At 39.9% G+C, this 21,689-nt stretch overlaps 1 protein-coding gene across 10 annotated transcripts in view; it reads left to right on the top strand.

The window, feature by feature from the left end:
- The window catches only part of MTUS2 (microtubule associated scaffold protein 2), a 271,445-nt gene that overhangs the window by 138,665 nt on the left and 111,091 nt on the right, over nucleotides 1-21,689 (top strand). Inside the window, exon 1 of one of the 10 annotated variants that reach the window (XM_072930353.1) lies at nucleotides 1,885-11,443. The exons of the other annotated variants lie outside the window; for them this stretch is intronic. Within the exon in view, the coding sequence (XP_072786454.1) occupies nucleotides 11,299-11,443 (145 nt within the window). The 5' untranslated portion in view covers nucleotides 1,885-11,298. Of the gene's footprint in view, nucleotides 1-1,884; nucleotides 11,444-21,689 lie in introns of those variants that run through there. 10 annotated transcript variants of the gene reach the window in all.

Genomic DNA, 21,689 nt, shown 5'->3' with positions numbered 1-21,689 from the left:
GTATGCACAACCTCCAGAGAAACTGAGCAAAACTAAGTGAGGAATGCTGAGTTTTGAATAAAAAGGCATGTCTCAATCAAAACATCCTATGGCCAAACCTCAGAAACCCTTGTATTGTCTTCCCCTGCTGCTAAACTGTATAGAATAGTTTGGCCTGGAGATCAGTCTGTGCACTCAAGTATGGTATAATTTTTAAATGAGAAAATTAAAAATGCATCACTTTTAACCAGAATTTTTCTCCTAAAAAACAAGAATATATAATTTATTTGATGTTTTTTATAAACTTTTCTGCTCAGTTCTTACTGCACATGAGACAATCTTCAAGTTAATATTACTTTTGTAATCTGAGGAAAGGGGATTTCCCAATGAATGTTATTACAATACTTTTCTTTAAACTGAAGGCCTATTTTTAGATGCTTGGATGTGTCCTGGGATAAAACATTATTTCTCTGACATGTTCTAATGTTGACTAAATGCATTATGTACTGCATCTAGGTATCTAAGGAATTTTAATTGTCTCAGAGGTACACAATAGTGTTTTAGAATTAGGATATTTATCACTTGTCACAGCTTGTAAATTTAGATACAGAACAGGCCTGTACACTGTCAAACTGTGTGGGAAAGAAGAATAAGAGGTAGCGTCATGGTCTCTGTATGCCTTCCAAGGAATACTTTGCAGGTATGTTCTAAAAATGTCTAAGATGTAGTTTAAAAAGGTGGTGTTTAAAAAAGCTTAAACCTGAAGAAAATTTGCAAGAAAATTTAAAAGGAAAAAGCTGATGCTAAGAAACCGTCTCTTGGGTGAACAAGTCAGTCCCACTTCTTTGGCAGAGCGATAGCTGCTCTAAGAAATGTACTGAATTATGCATGGTTTACCAGCAGTCCTCTGGACCTCAGCTGGGATGGCTTCGGGGAATGTGTGCACTCCTGAACTGTCATCTCTCTACCCATTGTGTGAATCAAAAGTACCTGCAGATAAAAAATTCAGATTAATTGAGAAAAGCCTCCAAGCAGCTCACTAAGTGATAGAAGCTTGCTATCAGTCACAGCTGGAAGATAAAACTGTGGACTGTCACGGTAAACAATTTGCAGCTACGATTCATTTGGTATTCCCCACTTTGAAGCATGCCAGCTATCATGTTTAAAAAACAGCCCAGCTAGTAAAACTAGCTTAAAACATGCAAGAATTGTATATTTTCAATCAGACTGATTTTTTTTCATGGACCCCACAGTTTTGTAACTGTAATTTTTTATTTAGTTTTTCTTTTTAATTGAGTGGATGGCAAATGTTTCCCTACGTGGTATCTCAGCAACTGTCATAAGGTGGTTTCTGCCCTTTACCAGGGTGGTGGGAAGCATCTTGGCAGGGTTGAAGTAAAGCAGCAAAGTCCATTTATGACTTCTCCCCTGTCCATATAGCCAGATATATGGAGTGATTATCCTGCTAAAATACCATATAATGCCAATTTATAGTTCTTTAAATATGGCCAATCTGTTAGTGTTTGATTCCAACATGCCTGTGCAATATCTCTATTTCGCTGTTTTCTCTCATGGCTTTAGACAAAGGACTCCCTCCCTTGTGGGTGCTGCCTATCACCTGCATGGCACCTAATGATGATTTGGAAGACTGACGCTAAATAAGAATTGTAGTAACATTTGCCTCTACTACAGCAGACACAAAGCTTCACCCTGCTTTTTTTGCAGTTTGTAATTAACTAATGAAAATGAAATTTATATGTAATAAGCTTTGATAATGCTTCCATGAAAATACCACATGCTTATTTGAAATTTTACCTCACTGTATAGGTATTTTAGAGAGAAGTTTATTGGGGAAGGAAGTTCTACTGAAGTTTTTAGATATTTTGCACTGGATTTTAAAGAAGTCAGGGTTCTCCCCAGACTTGTATTTCTGAATTTTTTGCAACTTTCATCACCAATGCAAGGTCTTCCCACTTCTTGACATCATGTCCCTCCCTGTCGCTTGGAGCCAAGCTAGGTGTGCTGGCATCTCACATTGGCAGCTCAGGCTGGCCAAACCAATTGTGGTGGTGGGCCTGCACAAACCTTGTGAGTGTGCACAAACTCTGCCTGTAGCTAACAAGATGCTGCTGCCTCTGCCCGTGAGTGTGGGGGCAAGGAGCCGGCTGCTGGTGCCTTTGGACATTTTACCTTTCTCAGCTGCAGTGCTCAGGATCTGGGGTCCCACTGCACCACAAGTGCAACTGAGAACCAAACACTCTCAACTTTCTTGATCCCTGTCCTTGGCTTGGCATTGGACCTGATAATATTAATACAATTTTGCCTTGGGAGTGGGACACGAGATGTAGGAGCCTACTGCAGTAAAATAAACTAGGTCAGTACAGCACTTAGTGTGTTTTGTGTCCCCCAGTATGTAGTACATATTTCTGCATAGCAAGTGGTATGTTATTTACAGCATTTTGGTTACATTTAGAATAAATTTATTTAAATTTAACTTCTCTTCAGCATTAGCTTGCAGACCTGTAGATAAATATGCCACCGTTGACATTGGACTTTTGTCGCATTCTATTCTGCTTAGCAGTTTTTTAACTACTCAGTTCTGGCAACATTTTAGCAAAGATGCATGCACATATCACCTTATATAACTTGCTGTTCTTCTGGTAAGGACTGGGGGCCTTTAGGTTTTACACTCCCCTTCTCATTCTGCAGTATTGTCCTGGAGATGAAGCATTTTTTCTGGTAGCGATTCAAAGGAAATGGATACATGGTATAAAAATTTTCAGAGCAATCTGCAAGTGCTGAGAGATGGGAAGGGACGGTTTAGCTGGGGGTGGCCTTGGCACCCACACTGCATCATGATCCCCCACGCTGTCCATGAGCCGCGGGGGTTTTCAGCACAGGGCTTCGAGACAAACTCTCCAAGAACTCAGAGTGATGCGTGGGAATTAAACAGTACAAGTACGGGGAGTAATTAAGGGCTTAAGGATCACTTGCACTCCTATTAACTTGAATAATTGTTTTCATTGGCTTCATAAGGCCTAGTCAGCACTGCATACCTTGGAAGGAGAGGTCTCCAGCAGTCTACTGCAGCACCAGCTGGGAATTCATGTCATCCAGGGAACTTGGGAACAAGGTGTTTCCACTGTGACTGCAAGTGGGAACTCCAACAATAACAGATAAAAAGCAACCTACGTTTTCAAATATCTCACTTTTGTTTAAAACAGCCCCCACATCAGATTGTTAGATACTTGAAGGTTAATCTATTTACAGCTGCATAAAGAGCTCCAGTTAGCTGAAATATGGACAGGGTCTCCATACAGCAGTGTTAGTACCAGATCCACTGGTTCTTTAGAAATTCCCTGCACTTTCCTGCTGCCTGAAGGCATGCAAGTGTGGTGACAGATTTTAGCATTTCTGTGTTGCATGATATAGCTAGGCACAGGAACCTTTATTTTCAGTGGACAAACCTTTTCAGTTTGGACAAACTGGCTCTTAAGTACAGTTTAATACATTGATATTTCTAAAGAAAATTCTATCGAAAGCTGTTGGTAAATTATAATCTGTTTTCTTCCAGAAAACTGTTGGGAGACAGGCAAGTGTTGTTATCACGGCCTTGTGAAAAGGATGAGCTCTCACATGAGCCATCTTGGAGCATATTGGAAGGTTTATTTGAAGCCCAGGTGCCTTCAGCTCTCTGAACCTGCTGTGTCCCAGGATACTTGGTCTGAGATCCAGAAATGGATTATCTGGGACCACAACAGGGAAAATTACCATCAGCTGTGGGAACAGTGCATTGGATGAGAAGTTCACCAAAACCATGTCAGGGGGAGCATGAAGATGCTTTGAGACTGTGTCTGAAGTGTTCTGACACAAATGTCACAATTAGCCACTTGTTCTCAGCTCCAGTGGAACAAAGCTCTGCTTCCTTGGGGAAAGTTTTAGGAACATTTATGCTTTTATATGAAGCAATGATGCCCCCTCCAGACTTCCTGAGTTGAGGGAGAACTTCCATGGGCGTGTAGATATAGTCCTTCATCTCTGTAAAGGCTGGCTTTGGCATGTATTGCATCAAAGTATTCAAATTTATGAAACAGTTTCTTGGAGCTCAGCTAGTCCCATGGGTGATACTTTTACAGAATCAGCAGCCGAGCTGCCTCTCTATTAAAACTGAACAAGGAAAATAGAGAATTGCATCATGTGAACTGCAGGGAAGTTAGAGAAGACTAATCAAAAAATAGCAAAGATGGAAGTTAGATATTAAAGGTGCTTTCATATAGACCATAAGACATGAACCTAGCAATGTGGTCCTACTGTGTACTATACTCTGGTGCACAAGTAAAGATGTAGCCAGAAAATATTTATTTGATAATGCATATATGTAAGGCATTTCACAAAGCTTTCTCAGGGAGATCAGAGACGTAGGGTCACTGAAAACAGGGCAGGATGGTGAGAAGTCCTTACTCTTGATGGATGATGAGTAGCACTGAGCATGATTTGGGGCAGATTTTGTCTACTATTGTTTATCACATGTGTAAAGGATAGACCTTGACTAGGAAACTTGTTTCCTTTATATTTTTTGAAAATAATTCATGATGTCTAACCTATATTTCTCTTGCAAGAGTTTATACTTGCTTGTCTTGTTCTATCTAAAGAGGATGCAGAGAATTGCTTCTGCCCAATACACATGCAAAGAATTGTTTCTGCCTAATACATATTTGAAGACTCCTGTCATGTCTCATCTCATTTTCCTTCTGTAGAAATGAATCAATCCATGTGCTTCAGCTTTTTCCCATGCCATGTTTTCAAAGACCTCTGATAATTTTCTATTCCTTACCTTTAGACTCCTTTTACTTTGCCTGAGTGTGATTCCCCAACCTAGACTAGTTACAGAAAGTTAATATAAATCCCATTTTGTAAAACTTTTCATAATGGAAGTCAAACACCTATCAAGGTCAAGGAAATTAAATCTTTCAGAGCTGATATGAACTTGCCTAAGAATACCAATCAGACAACAGGCAGAGCCAGGGAGATGACCCAAGACCCCAACTCCTTAGCCAGTCCTTGTGAAGACTGGCAAACACACTACCTGCAAGCCTTTCCTTGGAGAAATGTACCATGTGGAATCACTAAAAAACCTGAACTGACCATCAAACTGGTCCTTTTTCTTGCAAAATGTGAGATGTAGCAGTGCCTCTTGTATTTATGTGCTGACTGCTCTTGATATGGCATTCATCCAGCTGAACTACAGCTCCAGTCTCTTGCAGGTTGAAGGCATGACAATTTCAAGTGTGCTTTATCCTCTTCCCTCTCACCTTCAAAACCTTTTGTAAATGGAGCTGGGCATCCAAGTTTAAGCTCTCTTCAGGTAAATTTGTGTCTTTTAGTGATGGATTAGAGAAGAAAAGCAGAGCATTTTAAAAAAGAAGAGCTGGTATATGCTGCTTGCTCCATACAGAGCTCAGTTCATCAACTCAAGAAAATAAAACTACAAGTATGAGGTTGTAGGAGAGGTTGCCCAGCATGAGCTGCAATTGCAGAAAATTATTTCTTCTTAATTATTGTGCAGTAGTGAGTACATTAAGATTTTCCACCTTCTCCTTAGCTACATGTTTACTGAACCACAGCACATCTCAGCCACACTGAGTAAACACATACTTATCTATCTGGTTTAATAAGGCTAAAATATTCTAATCATTATTCAGCTGATCTATACATCTTACCTTTGCATAGGCTCAGGCATGTTTACTTTTTTTTATTGTTTTGGGGGTTTTTTGTGGTTTGGTGTTTAGTTGTTTTTTTTTTTTAATAAGATACATTTATTCATTTTATTCTCTGCTCTATTGGAATGGTTTATCTGTAATTTAAGATGCAGTAACTTTTTTAGTGGAAATCAATTAATTAATTTGATACCAGCAATTGCTTAACCTACCCAATGCCAGAGGGACCCCAGTGCAAGAAAGGGTGTACTAATACTTTATGAACATGCTGCATTTGCACCAGCACACTGCTGATTAAAAAACACAGGAGACTTTTCTTCAAAGGATTCTGAATAAAGCCTTTGGTCCTGTTTCTACATGTGGATTTCTTTTCTTTTTTTTCATTGTCCTAAATACATTTGTTAGACTACCTCATTTTGAACTGTAGCTGAAGCTACATTAGAGAAAAATTTTGTATGCATTTAATACATCACTGAAAACAATCAAGCGTTGTATATATATTTTACCTGATAAATATCTCAGCATTTAAAATCCTTCTGAATCCTTGGACAGTGCTACTCAATCTCTTAAACATGCACTTATAATTACTTAAGAATGCACACACTGGAGATCTAGTGACCCAGTTGTGCTCCACACTGCCATGTGTGGGAGTTGATTTGGGTTTTATTAATCCGAATAATTTTTGAACCCTGTGAACATACTCAGGACTTTGCAAGTGCTAATGAGCATTGCTTTCTAGCTGATCAAATGGTGTTGTCCAGAAGGGCTGTGACAGGTGCCCAGCCCTGTGTTGCACACAGTGGTGGTGAGCTCTGCCCTTAAAAGATCTTTTAGATGTAGCTTAGTTAAATGTGCGTGCTGAAACTTGCAGTGGTATCAGATATTGTGACAAGAAAACTGACTGAAATTGCCTGAAAGATTTTAACTCAAATAATAGCATTTTTCAAAGGTAAATCTTCTCTATAGTACAGAAGAATAGTAAATGATTTTCCTTCCTTTGTCGTACAGTGGTGGTCTTAACATGGCTTAAACTGCATTTCAGGGTAGTTGTTGTCTCTGAATGATTTATTAGTATCACTAGCTACAACCTCTTTCTATGACCCCCTTACCTATGAACTATTTCTGTTACAGTGATGGAGGAAAAAAATATTATGGATGAAATAGTATAATATCTAGTATAGATCTCTCCTGAAGCAATAGAGGTATGTTTATCGGTATTAATGCACCAGTATAAGTCATCATAAACCCCACTGTATGGAGTATTAAAAACTATTCGTTACTGGTAATATTATGAATGTATTTATTAGTAGCTGTCAGTATTTTCATGTCTAGCCTCATAACTAACTGTACTTAGAGAGATACTGTCAAGTTAAATGTTCCTTCTCTATGTTTCAAATGGTACATTTGGTAGTTAAAAAGGAAGAATGCAATAAGAAAAGAAGTTGAACTTACTGTTTGGTTCTCCTTACGGTAGTCCAGCCATGTGAATTGATTAGTTGACATCGAAGCAATTTGATTACAAAAATCCTATCAAGGCATTTCTGAGACATGCCTTGCACAGCAGCAGCACTCTTTGGGTTTCTGTCCATCCTCAAATCCACTGCTGTTTGCTTAAAAAGCTCTTTTGTTTTCTACATCACTACCCCATTTACCTGCTCCATGCACACTTTAAGACCCAACATGTCACTCACCCTGACCTTGAGTTTAGCACTGATGTTTTCATGCCAAACAAGTATCCCAAGCTGCTGCTGGGGGATATGAAAGGACCAGCCTTGTCATAGTGTGATACTGTTTGCATAGACAGCTAAAGGAGCACTGGATTTTTGAGTTGGATAGGCATTTTGGGCTCACTTTATCAACCCATCTGCATCAGCAGATGGAAGGTGGGCCTTTCTAGGAGCTGCATAACAGGTGACAGCTACTAGGTATCATGTACTGAAGACTCTGCATGGTGAACAAGAATAATTTCTAGAGAAGCAAAATGGTTTTTTTCCAGGTCCCCAGTGCAACTGACCATGCTGGACTGGGTCGTGGCTGTACAAGTAAAGTCCACCATGATCTGTGCTTGCCTGTTGTGAGCTGCTGCTGGCCACACCTGTAATAAGGGTACACCTGCCCTGAATATTGCGCTCAGGGACGTCCTCCTCTGAAGACACATCACATCCTCCTCCTCCTATGCCACTGCAACAATGTCATTTGATTTTCCTCCTTGACTACAGGTCAGACCAGTGGTCCTCACTGTCAGGTAGCTCTTGCACCATCTCTTGCCTCCTCAGAGAGCACTGACTCACCTTGCATAGCGCAAGAGTCATGATTGCCATTCCAACTTAAATGTACTTCCTGTGTCAAGGGCAAATAAACCTTTCTTCTCTCATAAGTGGGCTTTGGCAGTGAACGAGCCCTTTAAGCTAGTTTGCAAATAACTGCACTACAGGATAGAGAATTCTTATGGAAAAAAGACGAGTTTAACTGTGGGCATATTTACATACAGATAAACTATCTGGTTTTCCTAGGATCTAATTCAGAAACTAGAGGTAAGGCAGGGTACTCGGTATTAATTGGACCAGCTCAGTATGTTCATGAGCTTTTCTTCACTCAGAGAAAGTCAGCTCCTTCCAGCACTCTCTGAAGTCAGTCACAGTGTGATCAGAATAAATGGAAGTGCAGCCCCTTCCCTTGCAAAAGCCTTGGGGATCTAGCCACAACACAAGGGGCATTAAAGAACTCCATGTCACATCTTGCCTTCTGAAGCAGCTGAAATATAAACAGGGCTTCTGTGCCACAAAGCTCTGCCCTTAAATGTACCATAAACAAAACTCAGGACTGTGAACCTGTAGTGCCTTGGAAATCTGCCTGTGAGTGCCAGAGACAGGATGCTGCCTATGCACTGGACAAACCACTGCCATGTCAGAGGCATTAAAATGTCATGTTTATCCTAGAAAATTAATTTGAAAGGTTGAGCTCTTCAGCCACCTGCTTAGGTCTGGCTAAGTATTGTCTGAGAAAGCCTGGTTTGGAAAGGACTTTTTTGGATAGGGTGGCCTTGACTGAGGGACAGTTTGTTTTCCTCTAAGAATAAACATATTTTCATTGTGGAAGATTTTGCAGATTTTTTGAGGGATTTTTTGTCCAAAAAAAGATTCCTTTCACAAATGAGATAGATGAGCTGTATTGAAGACATAATGAAGAATAGTGCCTGCAAGGAAGATGCTCTGAGAAGGATTCAGTTGTGTTACTGTAGATTTCTTGTGCTGACTTGGAAAGCCAGCACCTCTGCCTTGTTTGACCATATGATGCCTCCAATGCCATGTAGATGTTATGCAGGAGCATAAAGATGTTTAAAAATGGCATTTAGACACCTGTGATTACATGGATGAATCTTATCTAAGGAGAGAAATTCAGATATGTAGATCCTGGCACTTGCAATGCTCCCTTTGTGTGAGCTACTCACGGCTCTAGCAACACGAGACGTGGTCCAGTATGGTCAGAGAAACCTGCCAGAGCTATGTGCCTTCTCCTGCTGGTTTTAGGCCTCCCTTACCTCCCAGGGCACATTTTTGTTTTATTTTCTACAAAGAAAGCAAGTGAGTAGTACAGGCAACTAAACTGTTGCTCTCTATTGAGTCAGCTCTGATCCATTCACACCTTAAATTCCAATGACATGGCTTATCTTTAAAGATGAGCTATGGACATTGGTTACTCTTGATCTGCCTGCTTTCCACTCTGTTAGCTTTCTGCTTGTCAACATGGATGATGCACAGTTCTCTCCAAAATTTGTTATTCATCTTTAGCTGTGCATGCTTTAAGGTTTAATCTATTATTTCTTGTGCTACATGGCACATCGGAGATAGAGATTTTCTTGCTATGAAAACAGTCACTGTAATCAAGTGAAGATTAATGGAAAGATTATTTCTGTGAGTATCAAGAGTTCCTGTAACATTGTATTTTCCATGTTAATATATTCAGAAACTAGATTGCAATACTGCCACCTCCAAGTTTGGTATATCTTGTCCTCTCTTTTAACCCCATGTACAGATAATGTACTGGGTTGTCATCCCCCCACAGGCAGTTGCTTGTAGTAGCAGCACCCTGAATTTCTGTACCTGCACATGATGTATCCCACTTAACCAACCCTTCATGAATCATTTGTCCTTTAAAACATATGTTTTATTCTAACAGAACATATGGTCTGCCTTGATCTACCTTACATACTATTTGAAGGAGCCAAGACTCATTCCTAGATGTTTTCTGCCTCATTAGAGTCATTATTGTCTTGACCTTTTGTCACAATGGAGTCCAAAAATTTATGTTTTTTTCATTCTGAGTATGTTGCACCCTTGACAATTATTTTTAAGCAGAGGTGTCCCAGCCTCTCTTAAATTTTCAGCCATATGTTACAGAGTGAGGGTGAATCTTGTCCACTCTCAGGAGAGTTTTCATTCATTTATGCCCCCAAATTGGGCCACTGAAGCTCTTGGGTCTTCTGACATGATGTGAATAAAATTATGAGAGCATGTTTTCAGTAGCTAGCCTGAAGAGCAACTGAGGATCCTCTTAACACTCCTCCCAGCTGCATTGAAGGGTTCTTACATGTCTTATTTTGCTGCCTCATCTTCTATAAGACAGGCAGCACAAAATGCCCAAGCCTTCACAGGTTCTGGGGATGCATCTGGTGGGGAAACATGCACAGGGACATGATTTCTTGCAGAATTCAACAGCATGCTCTAGTGGGTTAGAGGGACATGCTTGAGCCAGAGGGATAGCTAGTTGCTGTGGAGATGTTTTTGCCTATCCCACAATCTTTCCTCTGTGCACAGCTGCAAGCACAAGGTGAGAGCCATGCCGAGGTAGCACTGGATGGCTTTGGAAGACTTTGAAGCCACATCCTCAAAGTCTTTGTCTCTATCACTAACATAAGTCCCCGCTTCTCCTTTTCCTGTCTGACTCTGTAAAAGATGCCTAAATTTGGTCCTTCACTTTTGTTGTGTTGCTTTTATGTGTTGCACCCCAAGTGCAATGCCATTTTCCACAGTGCAGCTGTGGAAATGTTTTTTAAAGCCCAAAATGATTCCTCTCATTTAGCATGTGCCACATACATCTGGCCGTGCCAGGACAGACTGGAACCTTCTTGATGAGGGCCCACCCCTGCTGCTGCAGGGACAGTGCTGCAGTGAATCAGGGGCACCAGGAGGCCAAACTATTCGTTTCAGCTACATAGATTGCACTGTGGAAAATCTGCACTGAACCAACTACTTCTCATCTGTTCTGTCCACCTGCCATAGTAACAGTGTGCACGAGCAGTGGCTCACCTGCTTGGGTACGCCCTGTCCCCACTGTTCCTCTTATTTATTTATAGTTTATTCAGAAAACACAGATATTTGACTGAGGTGCCTTTGGGTCTTTTACCTGGCTTCTAGCCAAGTTTGTTTGTCAAGGAGCCTTCCTTTTCCTCTGGTGCAATATGTTTGTGCTGGTTGCTAAGCAGATTACTTCCCAGCTGCATATTTAACAGGAGTGAGAATGGTAACACAGAGTTCGGAGGTGCTGGAGAGCAGTATGGGTTTTCTTTGCATTAGGAAACAGTAAATAAAGGACTAAAATAATGATAGCTGCTGCTTCCCAGGATGGATTTTTTATGCACGAAGTCCTTGAGGTTCTGATACTTGCTGTATTTCATGTGGTGTCTTTATTTCTGTTAATGGCCAAAAATGATTGCACAGCCAGCAAGAAAGTACATCTGAGGAAATGTAAGTAATGTAAAATTTCTTATGAAATAGATATTTCTTAAAAGTTTACTATTTACCTCCAGCATCTTTTTGGCAAAATCCTATTGGCACTTGTGCCATTGTATTTCCCCTCTTTGTGTAACCCTTTCTGTATCAATGCCTTCAAGTATAGGTTCTTCTGAAGAGGAACTCCATGCTGAGGAGTTATCATGTTCTCTAAGCAAAGTGATTACTGAGGTTCTCATTTCCCATTCATACTGTTTCTGTATGAAAATGTGATTATACTGACTGCAGCTTCCTAATCCACAGGGCTCCTCTAAGATGCATATCATGGGGCAAGAGGAGATCAGGCAAACTGTATCCTCAGGCTAATCTTGCTGTTGAAATTGGTTGAAGGAAGAATGTTACCTTAAGACCCCATCATTGAGTACTTTAGGTTTTGTAGTTTTTTGCCTTTTTAATGTGCCTAAGCTCTGGTCAATGCAAACACTTAGTAATTGATAATATGTCTTTTCTAGTATTCATTATATTCTTGTATTTCTTGTTTTGTCTTATTTGGTGCTACAAGATGTTAAGGGCAGGAATTTCTTTCAGCACACTGAGACCTCCAGCCTAGTACCCACATAGCCATGTAAACCCCTAGACAAGTTTGGAGTAAAAACTCATTTTCAAGCTGCACTTCTGAAAATGAAGAACTTCTCACTGAACATACTGGACTCCAGCAGGGCCCCTTGTATATAGGGACTAATAAGAGCTTGGTTGTCCTGGGAAGATAATCTGCTGGGAAGGGTAACAGACAGCCTGAATTCATATTGCCACCTCTTGTCATGCTCTCTGAATCTCACTCCAGCAATAGGGCACTTGTGGGGCAGGCAGAGCCACAGCAGTTTCCTCCTTCCTTTCTTTAGGACATTAATATACTGGGCTTTTGGGATGTTTTCAGGGGGCAGCTTTCTTCCACTTTTCCATAGAGTATGTGATGGCCTTGCCACGCTCCCTGCTATTCCCGCAGACCTCAAAGATGCTGTCACACCCTGCAGATGCTGTCCTCTGCAGAGCATGGCTCTTGCTGCTTTGCCTGTGGCACAGTTAATGATGCACATCCAAAGGCCACTTCCAATTTCCTCAGGTGGGGATTTCTTTGTCATACATGGACTGCAGTGCATCCAGCTGAATAAGGAGTATGTGCTCTGTACAGCTGATGTCAATTTATACCAGGGACTAAATTGTCATGTTTGGAGAGGCAAAGCAGGATGAGCTCCAGGAAGTTTTTTGGTATCTATTACCTCCGCCTGCAGGATTGTCTGTGAGACTACCTACTCCATGGCAATCATGCATTCCCTGATTTACTGCTACCCATGTCTGGCCTCAGCAATGGTGACATTGTTAGCTATTGCTGTTCAAGTAAATCAGTCAGTTTTGGTACTACGAGTAACAATGGGGAGACACTGCTGACCGGTTTTCCCAAATAAAGGGGCTCTTGCTTGCTGATGAGTCTGGCCCATGTTTTGGTGGGTAACATATTCTGGACTAGTCTTGAGGAACCTGCATTGCTCAGGTCTGGAAGGGGTCAGCTCTAACCAAGCAGTCTCATCTTGTCCATGTGTCCTATTTCCAAAACCAGTAGCACTACTTTTGGCCAGATACAGCCAAACTCATCAGAAACAAAAATTTCATCATAAACAGCTACAAATAAGAGGTAGTATCTTAGTGATGCTCTTACTGAGGCAAAACGAGCTCATTATCTTTAATAGAAGGAAATCCTCGCAGGAGAATGGCAGTGCGAGTGTCCCAGTCTGCAGAGACCTTCATTAAAAGCGCTCTTTCTCTTAGACACCAGAGGGTCCAGCCAGAAGACATGAGGCACCAAACTGCATTAGCTCCAATGCTGATAGTAATTTTTCCCTTTCACTTGCATTTGGAATCACCTAATTGCCACCAGCTAATGCTCTATTCTGCAAAATCTTGTTCCTTTCACATGTTTTAGAAAGCTGGAAATAAAAAAAAAGGAATCTCTTGTTTTTACAGTCTCAGAAGTTTTACCCTTCCCTGCTCTCCTTCTGAAAAGTGAGCTATTGTTTCACATGTATCCGAAACACTGAACAAAATGACAGCAGACACTGAAAGGAGCGAAAAATAAACAATACTCACACAGAAAACCCTTTTTCTCGATGACCTTTTCTTATTACATTCAGAAGAAGGCAGACAATATTATCATCATTGCTAGCATATTTCCCCCAAATATGCTGGCTAATTGGTAAATATAAAGTTGAAGTGAACTGTTTTACTTACTAAGCATTGCCTCATGCCTACCTTCATTAAAATTTATCTACTGTTGTGTTACCCAATCATCCACTTTGATTAGATCCTCCTGGAATTCCTCTCCATTCTCAGTCATTTTGTGTAACTTAAATAATTCTGTTTCCTCAGCAGATTCAACACCTTGCATACTGTTTCCTTCTTAAAAATATAAAAAAAGTTGTTGAGTTGCACAGATTTTGAGAGCAGCTACAACTTTATCTTGGCAAGAAAACTGTTTACTCTTCCTTATTGCTTCTTTTCTCTTTTTCAAAACTCTTGCATTTCCACATACAATTGCAAACTTACATTAGTGTTCTCCCATGGGAGACTTACCCAAAAGACTTCAGTAAAACTAAGCAAATGTATGGCCTAGTAATTTTGTGCCCTCATAGAGCTTTGCCAGTTTTATGCAGATAATATATTTTGACAGAAATTTTGCTTTTATTTCTCTGTGTATCTTTAACCATCTGAGTTATATGTGTTTTCAGTCATCTTTTTTATGTTTAGATGACAATGATGACATAATTTTATTTTAGAGTCTAGAGTGAAAAAAGGTGTATTGCAAAACAAAGAACAGATTCCTATTTATACCCTGCAATAGAAATACTAAAAAAGACAAAACCACAGTGTTGATGGCCCTCACCATTCTTTCTGTAAATGAATGGGGCAATACCCATGCATTGCTGCAAATCCAGTTAGTAGAAGTACCAGATACTCTAACTTACAATGATCTCTTTGTGTCTTTGCTCTTTTCAAAGAGTATTTGTATTATTTGAAATTTGTTGCCTACCATGCATTTAGCTGGTTTTTTTTGTTTGGGTTTTTTTTTTTAATGTTTTTTTTGTTTGTTTTTTTGTGTTGTGATTAATGAGTATTGGAAGAGTGTAAGTTTAGCTAATGTGCTATAAAATGAAACTGGGCCAAAACTGTCTGAGGATACCCAACAATGGCTACATATGATTTTCCTTCCACATATGTTGTTATTTTAGGGAGTGTAAAAGTAGTTTAGAATAAGAAAGTCAAATTATTTTTTCTCCTATAGTGATTGAGGAGAGACATCTTTTTAAGTGGAAGAGGTACAAAAATATGGATGGGCTAATTGCCAGTTGCACAAAAGGCAGGTTAATACAGACGGGTTTGTCCTCTGCTGGCTTTCAAAGCTGTTGGTGTGACCTGCTGTGCTGTTGGTTGCATTTGTATTGTCCCATGGAACTTATCAAAGGCAGGTCTTGGATGTGCAAAATGGAAGAGAAAATAATCTTAGCCTCCTAAAGCTGGAGCTATAAGAGCAGTAGTGCACCAGCTGTTCCACAGCAGAAAGAAATCTTCAGGTCCAAACTTGAGAGAGACCAGAAAGCCACATTAAGATAAATTTCTCTATTTCCTTAGTTCTGTGCATCTTAGCTGTGAGAAATAAATGGCTAGTGAATTGAGTCACCCTGCTACGAGGGCGTATGTTGTTTGTGAGTGAAATGTTCAGTCTTTCAAGAAGAAAGCATCCTGTCCCTGGGAATCTTTTAAAATTTCAAAACTCAAAAAGATTAATTTTGAGAAAGTCTACCAGCCTCTCAGTCAAAAGCCATAGGAAAACCATTACTTCAGATGGTTCTGTTTACTTTGTTAGGTTTTTTTTGGTGGTGGTGGTGGTGGTTTTTGGCTTTTTGTTTTTGTTACCTGTGCAAGTGAGCATTATATATATGATATAATATAATTATATATATTATATATATAGTATGTTCATCTCTGAGGAAGTTACCTCAATTTGTTTACTGGGCTGTTTTTTAGATTTAGCCACAAATTATTCCATCCTGGCTCAAAAATGTGCCACTTCAGCACCATTCATGCTCACAGTGGTTCAACTAGCTACCATTTGCATGCAATGGCAAAAAACTTCTTAACAATCATGCAATAAATAATCACCATCTGAAATATTTCTACTGGCTCTGCTAGTGGACTAAGCATTTTGCACCTGTGAAAGTAAGACAGCACTAGTATCTACCTGTAATACCCTGTCTGTAACAGCGAATAAAAGGAGAGTTTGTGTTTATCAATCAGTGCTTGTTTGGAACAGTTGAACGTGATTGGCCTCACACTTCTTAAGAAAAAATAGCTATGAAATTGTTTTGAGTTGGTATTGCTGTCCCAGACTTCTCTGTGCAGTGTTTTGTGGGGTAGATTGCAGCGAGGTTTTCCATTGCTGTGATCTTATAAGATTAAAAATAATTCTTCACTTCTGACTGGAGCAAGTTTAAATTGACTAACCAATTATGATAAATTATGGCATAATTTGAAATGGTTTATCAGTGCTGTCAGTATTTGTTTAAAATAAATCTGCAGCATTTCTACCTGCTTCCACACAAGGAACTGAATGTGTCTTAGAAATCACAGTAAGTGAATAAACCAATTTAAACACTTACCAAGCCATGCTTGTAATGCCAATAAGATCAAGCTCTTGAAAACTGATGGGAGACCTGTAGGGATGTCTACAATGGTATTCACAGTACTTGAAAAAGATGGGTTTTGAAAGTACTGCTTTATGTTAGGATTTCTGATCCCATGACTGAGGCACATCTTGTTTTTTGAATTGCTCATCTGTTATCTAAGAGGAACTCTAGTGTTGCTTCCTATTCAGCAGCTCCCAGCAGAGAATCTCGCAGCTTCCAAGCAGCTGTCATGAAAAAAAGCTTCCCAATAACTCCTCCAGCATACTGGAAAATAGAAACAATAGAAGCACAACGTTGTCCCGTGGGTTCTACAGTGTCTTGGTCTGTTTGTATAAGTGAGGTCAGAAAGCTGATGAATTCTTCAGGTCTGTTGTGCTTCTGCCCTCTTGGTGCTTCATCATTGTATTTGCCACATGTACTATTAGTACCTAATATTTGGTCCTTCTGGGCCATCTGGTGATTTATTAGGCTTCATTTTTGGATTGTCCTTCCTGGCATGTTCATTCTTGTCAGTCCTCAGCATGACTGTATTGATCTTTTAGTCATTATGATTCTGTAATCTGTAGGCTTTTGCTTGGAAGCTACACTCAGAAAAACTTTTTTTGAAACTGAGTGGTATATGTTTATCATTAGGAGTAGAGAAATTGCAGAGGAAGGAAGTAGGCTCATCAGCCTTACCAGACAAATCCAGCACAACATGTTTTCCTACCAGTTGTGCCCCAAAAATAGGCCCCTGTCTTTTGGAAGTCAGGCATGTGAGGACCTCCTGCAACAAGAAGATGGGACCAGGCACATTTGATAAGTGGGATGTTGGAAGGGGAAGTTGGAGCAATGTGCCTTCCATCCTCCAGGCATAGAGCTCTCTCTGCAGTTTCATCTCTCAGCACATCACACTAACCTGACAAGCAGAGGTCCCTGTGGCACATGTATGTGTACAAAAGAGAGGAACAAACAGATATCCCTGAGGTCTTTATGCTTGGAAGCTATAAATCTTAGAGAAGTTATTTTGCATGTCAACAAGATCATCTTTAATAATATGAAGGCAAGGATTATTTCAATTTCCTTAATGTCTTGTGAGACAAGCATCTAATTGCCTTCCTGTCTTTTATTTTTATTCTTTTTTCTTTTTTTTTTTTTTTTGTAGTCTATTGATGAATAGAAGTAAGGGAATTCTGCAAGGTATTTTCCACTAATTTTTATCTTCCTATCTGGACATCTCCTTTGCCCATCCATGCCTTCCTTGTGCATTCACTTGGAGGAGTTGTTCTATTGTTACAGTTTTAATTATTCCTGGTATTGCAGAACACTATCTGCTTATTCTGTATCTTGTATGCTCTCAAGTATAAATCAACATTATTGTTAGGAGAATCACCCTGTACTCTTTATGTTCATCTACAAACATTAATAGGAAAACATAAATAGATTCTCTTCAAAAGTGATTGTAGATAACTTCTCGGTAAAGCAAGGCATGGCAAAAAGAGTCCTTTCCTTCCTGACATTAGCTGCTGAAAAAAACTAGAAGAGGTTTAATTTCCTCATAGTTGCCATAGTGGGAAAGCATTGGAAGCAATGTAATCTTAATGTGAACAATTCTTACGTCCTGGTTTATTTAGGTTATACAACATCCACTGTTGGAACCAATGTAGTAACTTTTGAATTATGGGATGGAAAAAGATGCGGTAGTTTGTACACATAATGGTCTAGCTATGGGATTTAGACCTGAATACATCTGTCTTCATAAAGATGGAGCAGGTTAAGGTTGCAAGAGCTCTAATGTCTAGGCTATTGCTTTTAAAGACCAGAAAATGGAAAGTTCTCCAACCTGCCAAACAATCAGATTGTTCTTTGCAAGATGTCCAGTAGCTCAAGATGAACAAAAAAGAAACAGAGAAACAAAATTAAGTCCAAGCTGGATCCTTTTCACCCACCTCCTCCTACATATAGTTTGCACCCATTAAAGAACTCTGCATGTTGTATCTCAGGGGATTCATAATTAATGTGTTGTTTTTGAAAGGTTGCCATGTCACTGCAATTATTTTAATTTATATTATTTTCCTGAAGGGATTAATTTCCAAAAAATGTTATCGTTCTTTCAGACTTCCTGTAGCGCTAGTAGGAAACCACAGGAGTGCTATAACCATGAGTGTAATTTCAGAGCTGAAAAAGTTGAGCAGCTCATTGATATGCAGGAACAATGCCAGTAGTTTGCTTAAAAGTGCTCAATGTAGATATAGGTCAAAATATTAAGCAGAACTTCATAAAATTCTGAGATCTAGTGCATATCTGTTTTTCCAACCATCCCTCATTATTTTGCAGTGTATGTAATTAGGAAAGTTCACTCTGAGGGGATGAGGCCAGTCTGCACTTAAGGCAGGAACGCAAATCAGTGAATCAGGGTCAGGATCAGCATCAGGTTTGGAGCCCATGACCAGGGACAAGCCCAGCTCAGTGATCTTCAGGCAAGCCCACAGTGATGAGGCGGTGTGATCAAACCCCAAGTTACCTGTTGTGTGGAGTTCTGCTCTGTACCAGCTGCTCCATGGTCAGGGATGGGCATGCCTATGATGCCTTTGTGAGGTAGCTCAGGTGGGGACCCAGGGCAAGAACATCATCATGGAGACAGCTCCAAGAGGAGGAGGACAGCCTTTGTACAGGACTCCTGCCCTTTTTTCACAGAATCCTCTCCAGATGTAAATCCAGAGGAATTAACAGAGCTGCAGGGATGAATTTGCAGTATATGAGTGGATTAAACTTCGGCGTTTGGAGTTGGATAATGTGAAAACAGTAAAAAGGACAGGAGGACACTAATCATTGTCTACAAGTATGAAAAAAAAGACCAAAGCATTGTGTCAGGAGAGTAGAAAAATATGTGTAACTTTCCTAAGGGATGTAAGCAACATTATAGAAAGAAAAATAAAGGTGACAGTCAGAGGAGACAAAAAATCCAAGAATCACATATGTACAGCCACATACTGTATATGAAGGAGGTAGTCAAAGTCTGTGGCACAGAACATTTTTTAAGTGGCCTCACTGAAGCTTTTTACCTCCTCTTCTAAGAATGAATCCATGACTGAATGTAACCTCTCACCATTTGCTCCTTTGTAAGAGCTTTGGACAATAATTTCTAATTTTTTGTCAGACAGCTCAAAACATTTTTTAGCATTGAAGCAGTGCAAGAAGAATCTTTATGAAATATTGCTGGGGTTTGAGAAATGTTTCCACTGTGTTTCCTATTAACTTCCAGAGTCAGTAATTAATGGACGCTAACTGAAACCAGGAATCATTCTTATGTTTGAGAACATCTGTGAATAGATATTTTTATCTCTTCTTCTTCTTCCAGTTACAACAAATTTAATAACTTAATTTCTTGTATTTTGTTATATATACATCCATAAATTCTAAAGATAAGACAGTGACAATAGGAAGCTTTACTTAGTAAAATGAGCCTACAGGCATATGGATGAGTACTCTTAATAAATTTCCTGTTGGTATAAAGAGATCCTGCAACTGAATCTTGAAACTTGTGTAGAAACTTGTGCAAAAGAGTTGAGGAACAAAGCTAATTAACATCAATTATTATTATTATTGCTTCCCAAATCTCAAAGGCCCATATTGGTGCATGATTAAGCATTAAATTTTGTGTAACTCTGCCATAGTAAACGGTGTAGTCTGAAGCAATGTGTTGGTAGGACAAATACTACATTTGCAGTTCAACCTGACAGTGTTTTTCCTTTCTTATTGCCAACATCAGTATTAGCTGATTTTAAACTTTATACAGGCATAGAATATCCTGAGTTGGAAGGGACCAAGGGTCCTGGCCCTGCACAGCATCATCCCCAAGAGCCACACCATGGGCCCGAGAGCATTATCCAAGCACTTCTTGAGCTCTGTCAGGCTGGTGCTGTGACCACTTCCCTGGGGAGCCTGTTCCAGTGCCCAACCACTCTCTGGGTGAAGAACCATTTCCTAATGTCCAGCCCAAACCTCCTCTGTTAGAACCTAGTACCATTCCTTTGGCTTTTGTCAGTGGTCACCACAGAGCAGAGATCAGTGCCTGCCCCTCCTCCTCACAAGGAAGTTGCAACTGCAGTGAGCTCTCCCCTCACTCTCCTCCAGGCTGAACAGACCAAGTGACATTGGCCTTTGCATCTGACCAGCAATCAAATAGTTATTGCTGCCTTCCTCCTGCTGGTACAGAAGGGCTCTTTATTGCTTGATGACACTTCCTGTGATAAGGTAGAAACACCTGGTGGATCATTTTATTAGGGAGGAAAAAATAAAATTTCTGTGCTCCCATTTCTCATCTATAGAGTGAAATTAGTGGTATACATTTACTCTCTGTTCTCTCTGTTTAGAATGCTTTTCAATTAGAAAATATGGGCGTTCTGGCAAAAGGGTCTTGAACTGTCACTTGGGAGAAAGAAGAGGAAGGATTCTTCCCTTATTCTCACAGTATTGTCCAGGGAGGCTGTTCTTACTGCTTATACTAGCTTCTGACTGTGAATAATTGCTTTGCTCCTTTGGGGATAAAAATCCCTCGCATCTGAGGATCACAGCCTGATCTTTCTGCTGTGGTGGAGACAAAACACATCCAAAATACTGAGTTTTCCCATCTTGAATTCCAGTTTCTGTCTAAAGACGTGAGCATTGGAGCTATGTAGTTCAAAGTGAGATCAAAGAAATGCACTGATTGCATTGACTGGTGATGTCTTGATAGTGAAAAATGAAGTGTCTGCAAGGACGATTTTACATCTGCCTGACACAACTTACACTGCTGGGCCAAGACATTAATATTTACCAAAAATGTAAATTCCAGCAGAAACCTGCAGGGATTGTTTTGAAAAGTCTCTTTCCTTTCAGAGACAATAAGGGAGGTGACATTAGGCAACTATGTACTCACACTTGCAGAGATTTTCTATGAATTACTTTAGGCATCTGTCTTGTCACTTTTTCCCTACTGTGTATTTTGCTTCTTCACCTTTTATTTTCTGTTCAAATGAGTAAGCTAAGTAGTAGGTATTCCTGTATAAAATAATAGGAAAATTTCTGTCTACCTCACTGCCGAGACTTCATGGTTGTGAACTTTTAAGGTAAAGTGAAATAGAAATTAACCCTGAAAGCTTTAAATGCTTATTCAGCCTTTATCATTCTCCAGGTCCTTCATGATTTAACTCAGAATGTCACTGACAGATACACCATTCTTACTTTGTTGTGGCAATGCTTTAAAATTGCCCTGGAACTGAGAAGGACAAGCAGTCCAGGTGATATATCAGTGTATGTAATGCATTTCTTTCCCTTTTCTTGGGAGAATTTACAATTCAAAGTGACAGTCCATGTCCTCAGTGGAGGAAGAGAATGCTGATAATATACTACAGTGAATGAGGAGATGATGTAGCATTTGAACATACTAAAGCAACATCTACTTCATCTTAAAAGCAAAACTTTTCATGGACTCAGCCCATGTAGACCATGGGCTACATGGTAAGCTAGCTTACCACTAGCTTTTAAATATTCATGAGCTG

This window comes from Taeniopygia guttata, chromosome 1 (assembly GCF_048771995.1).
Source record: "Taeniopygia guttata chromosome 1, bTaeGut7.mat, whole genome shotgun sequence".
NCBI lineage: Eukaryota > Metazoa > Chordata > Aves > Passeriformes > Estrildidae > Taeniopygia > Taeniopygia guttata.
The sequence above is the reverse complement of the archived record's forward strand: the minus strand, read 5'-3'. Positions and strand labels throughout refer to the sequence as shown.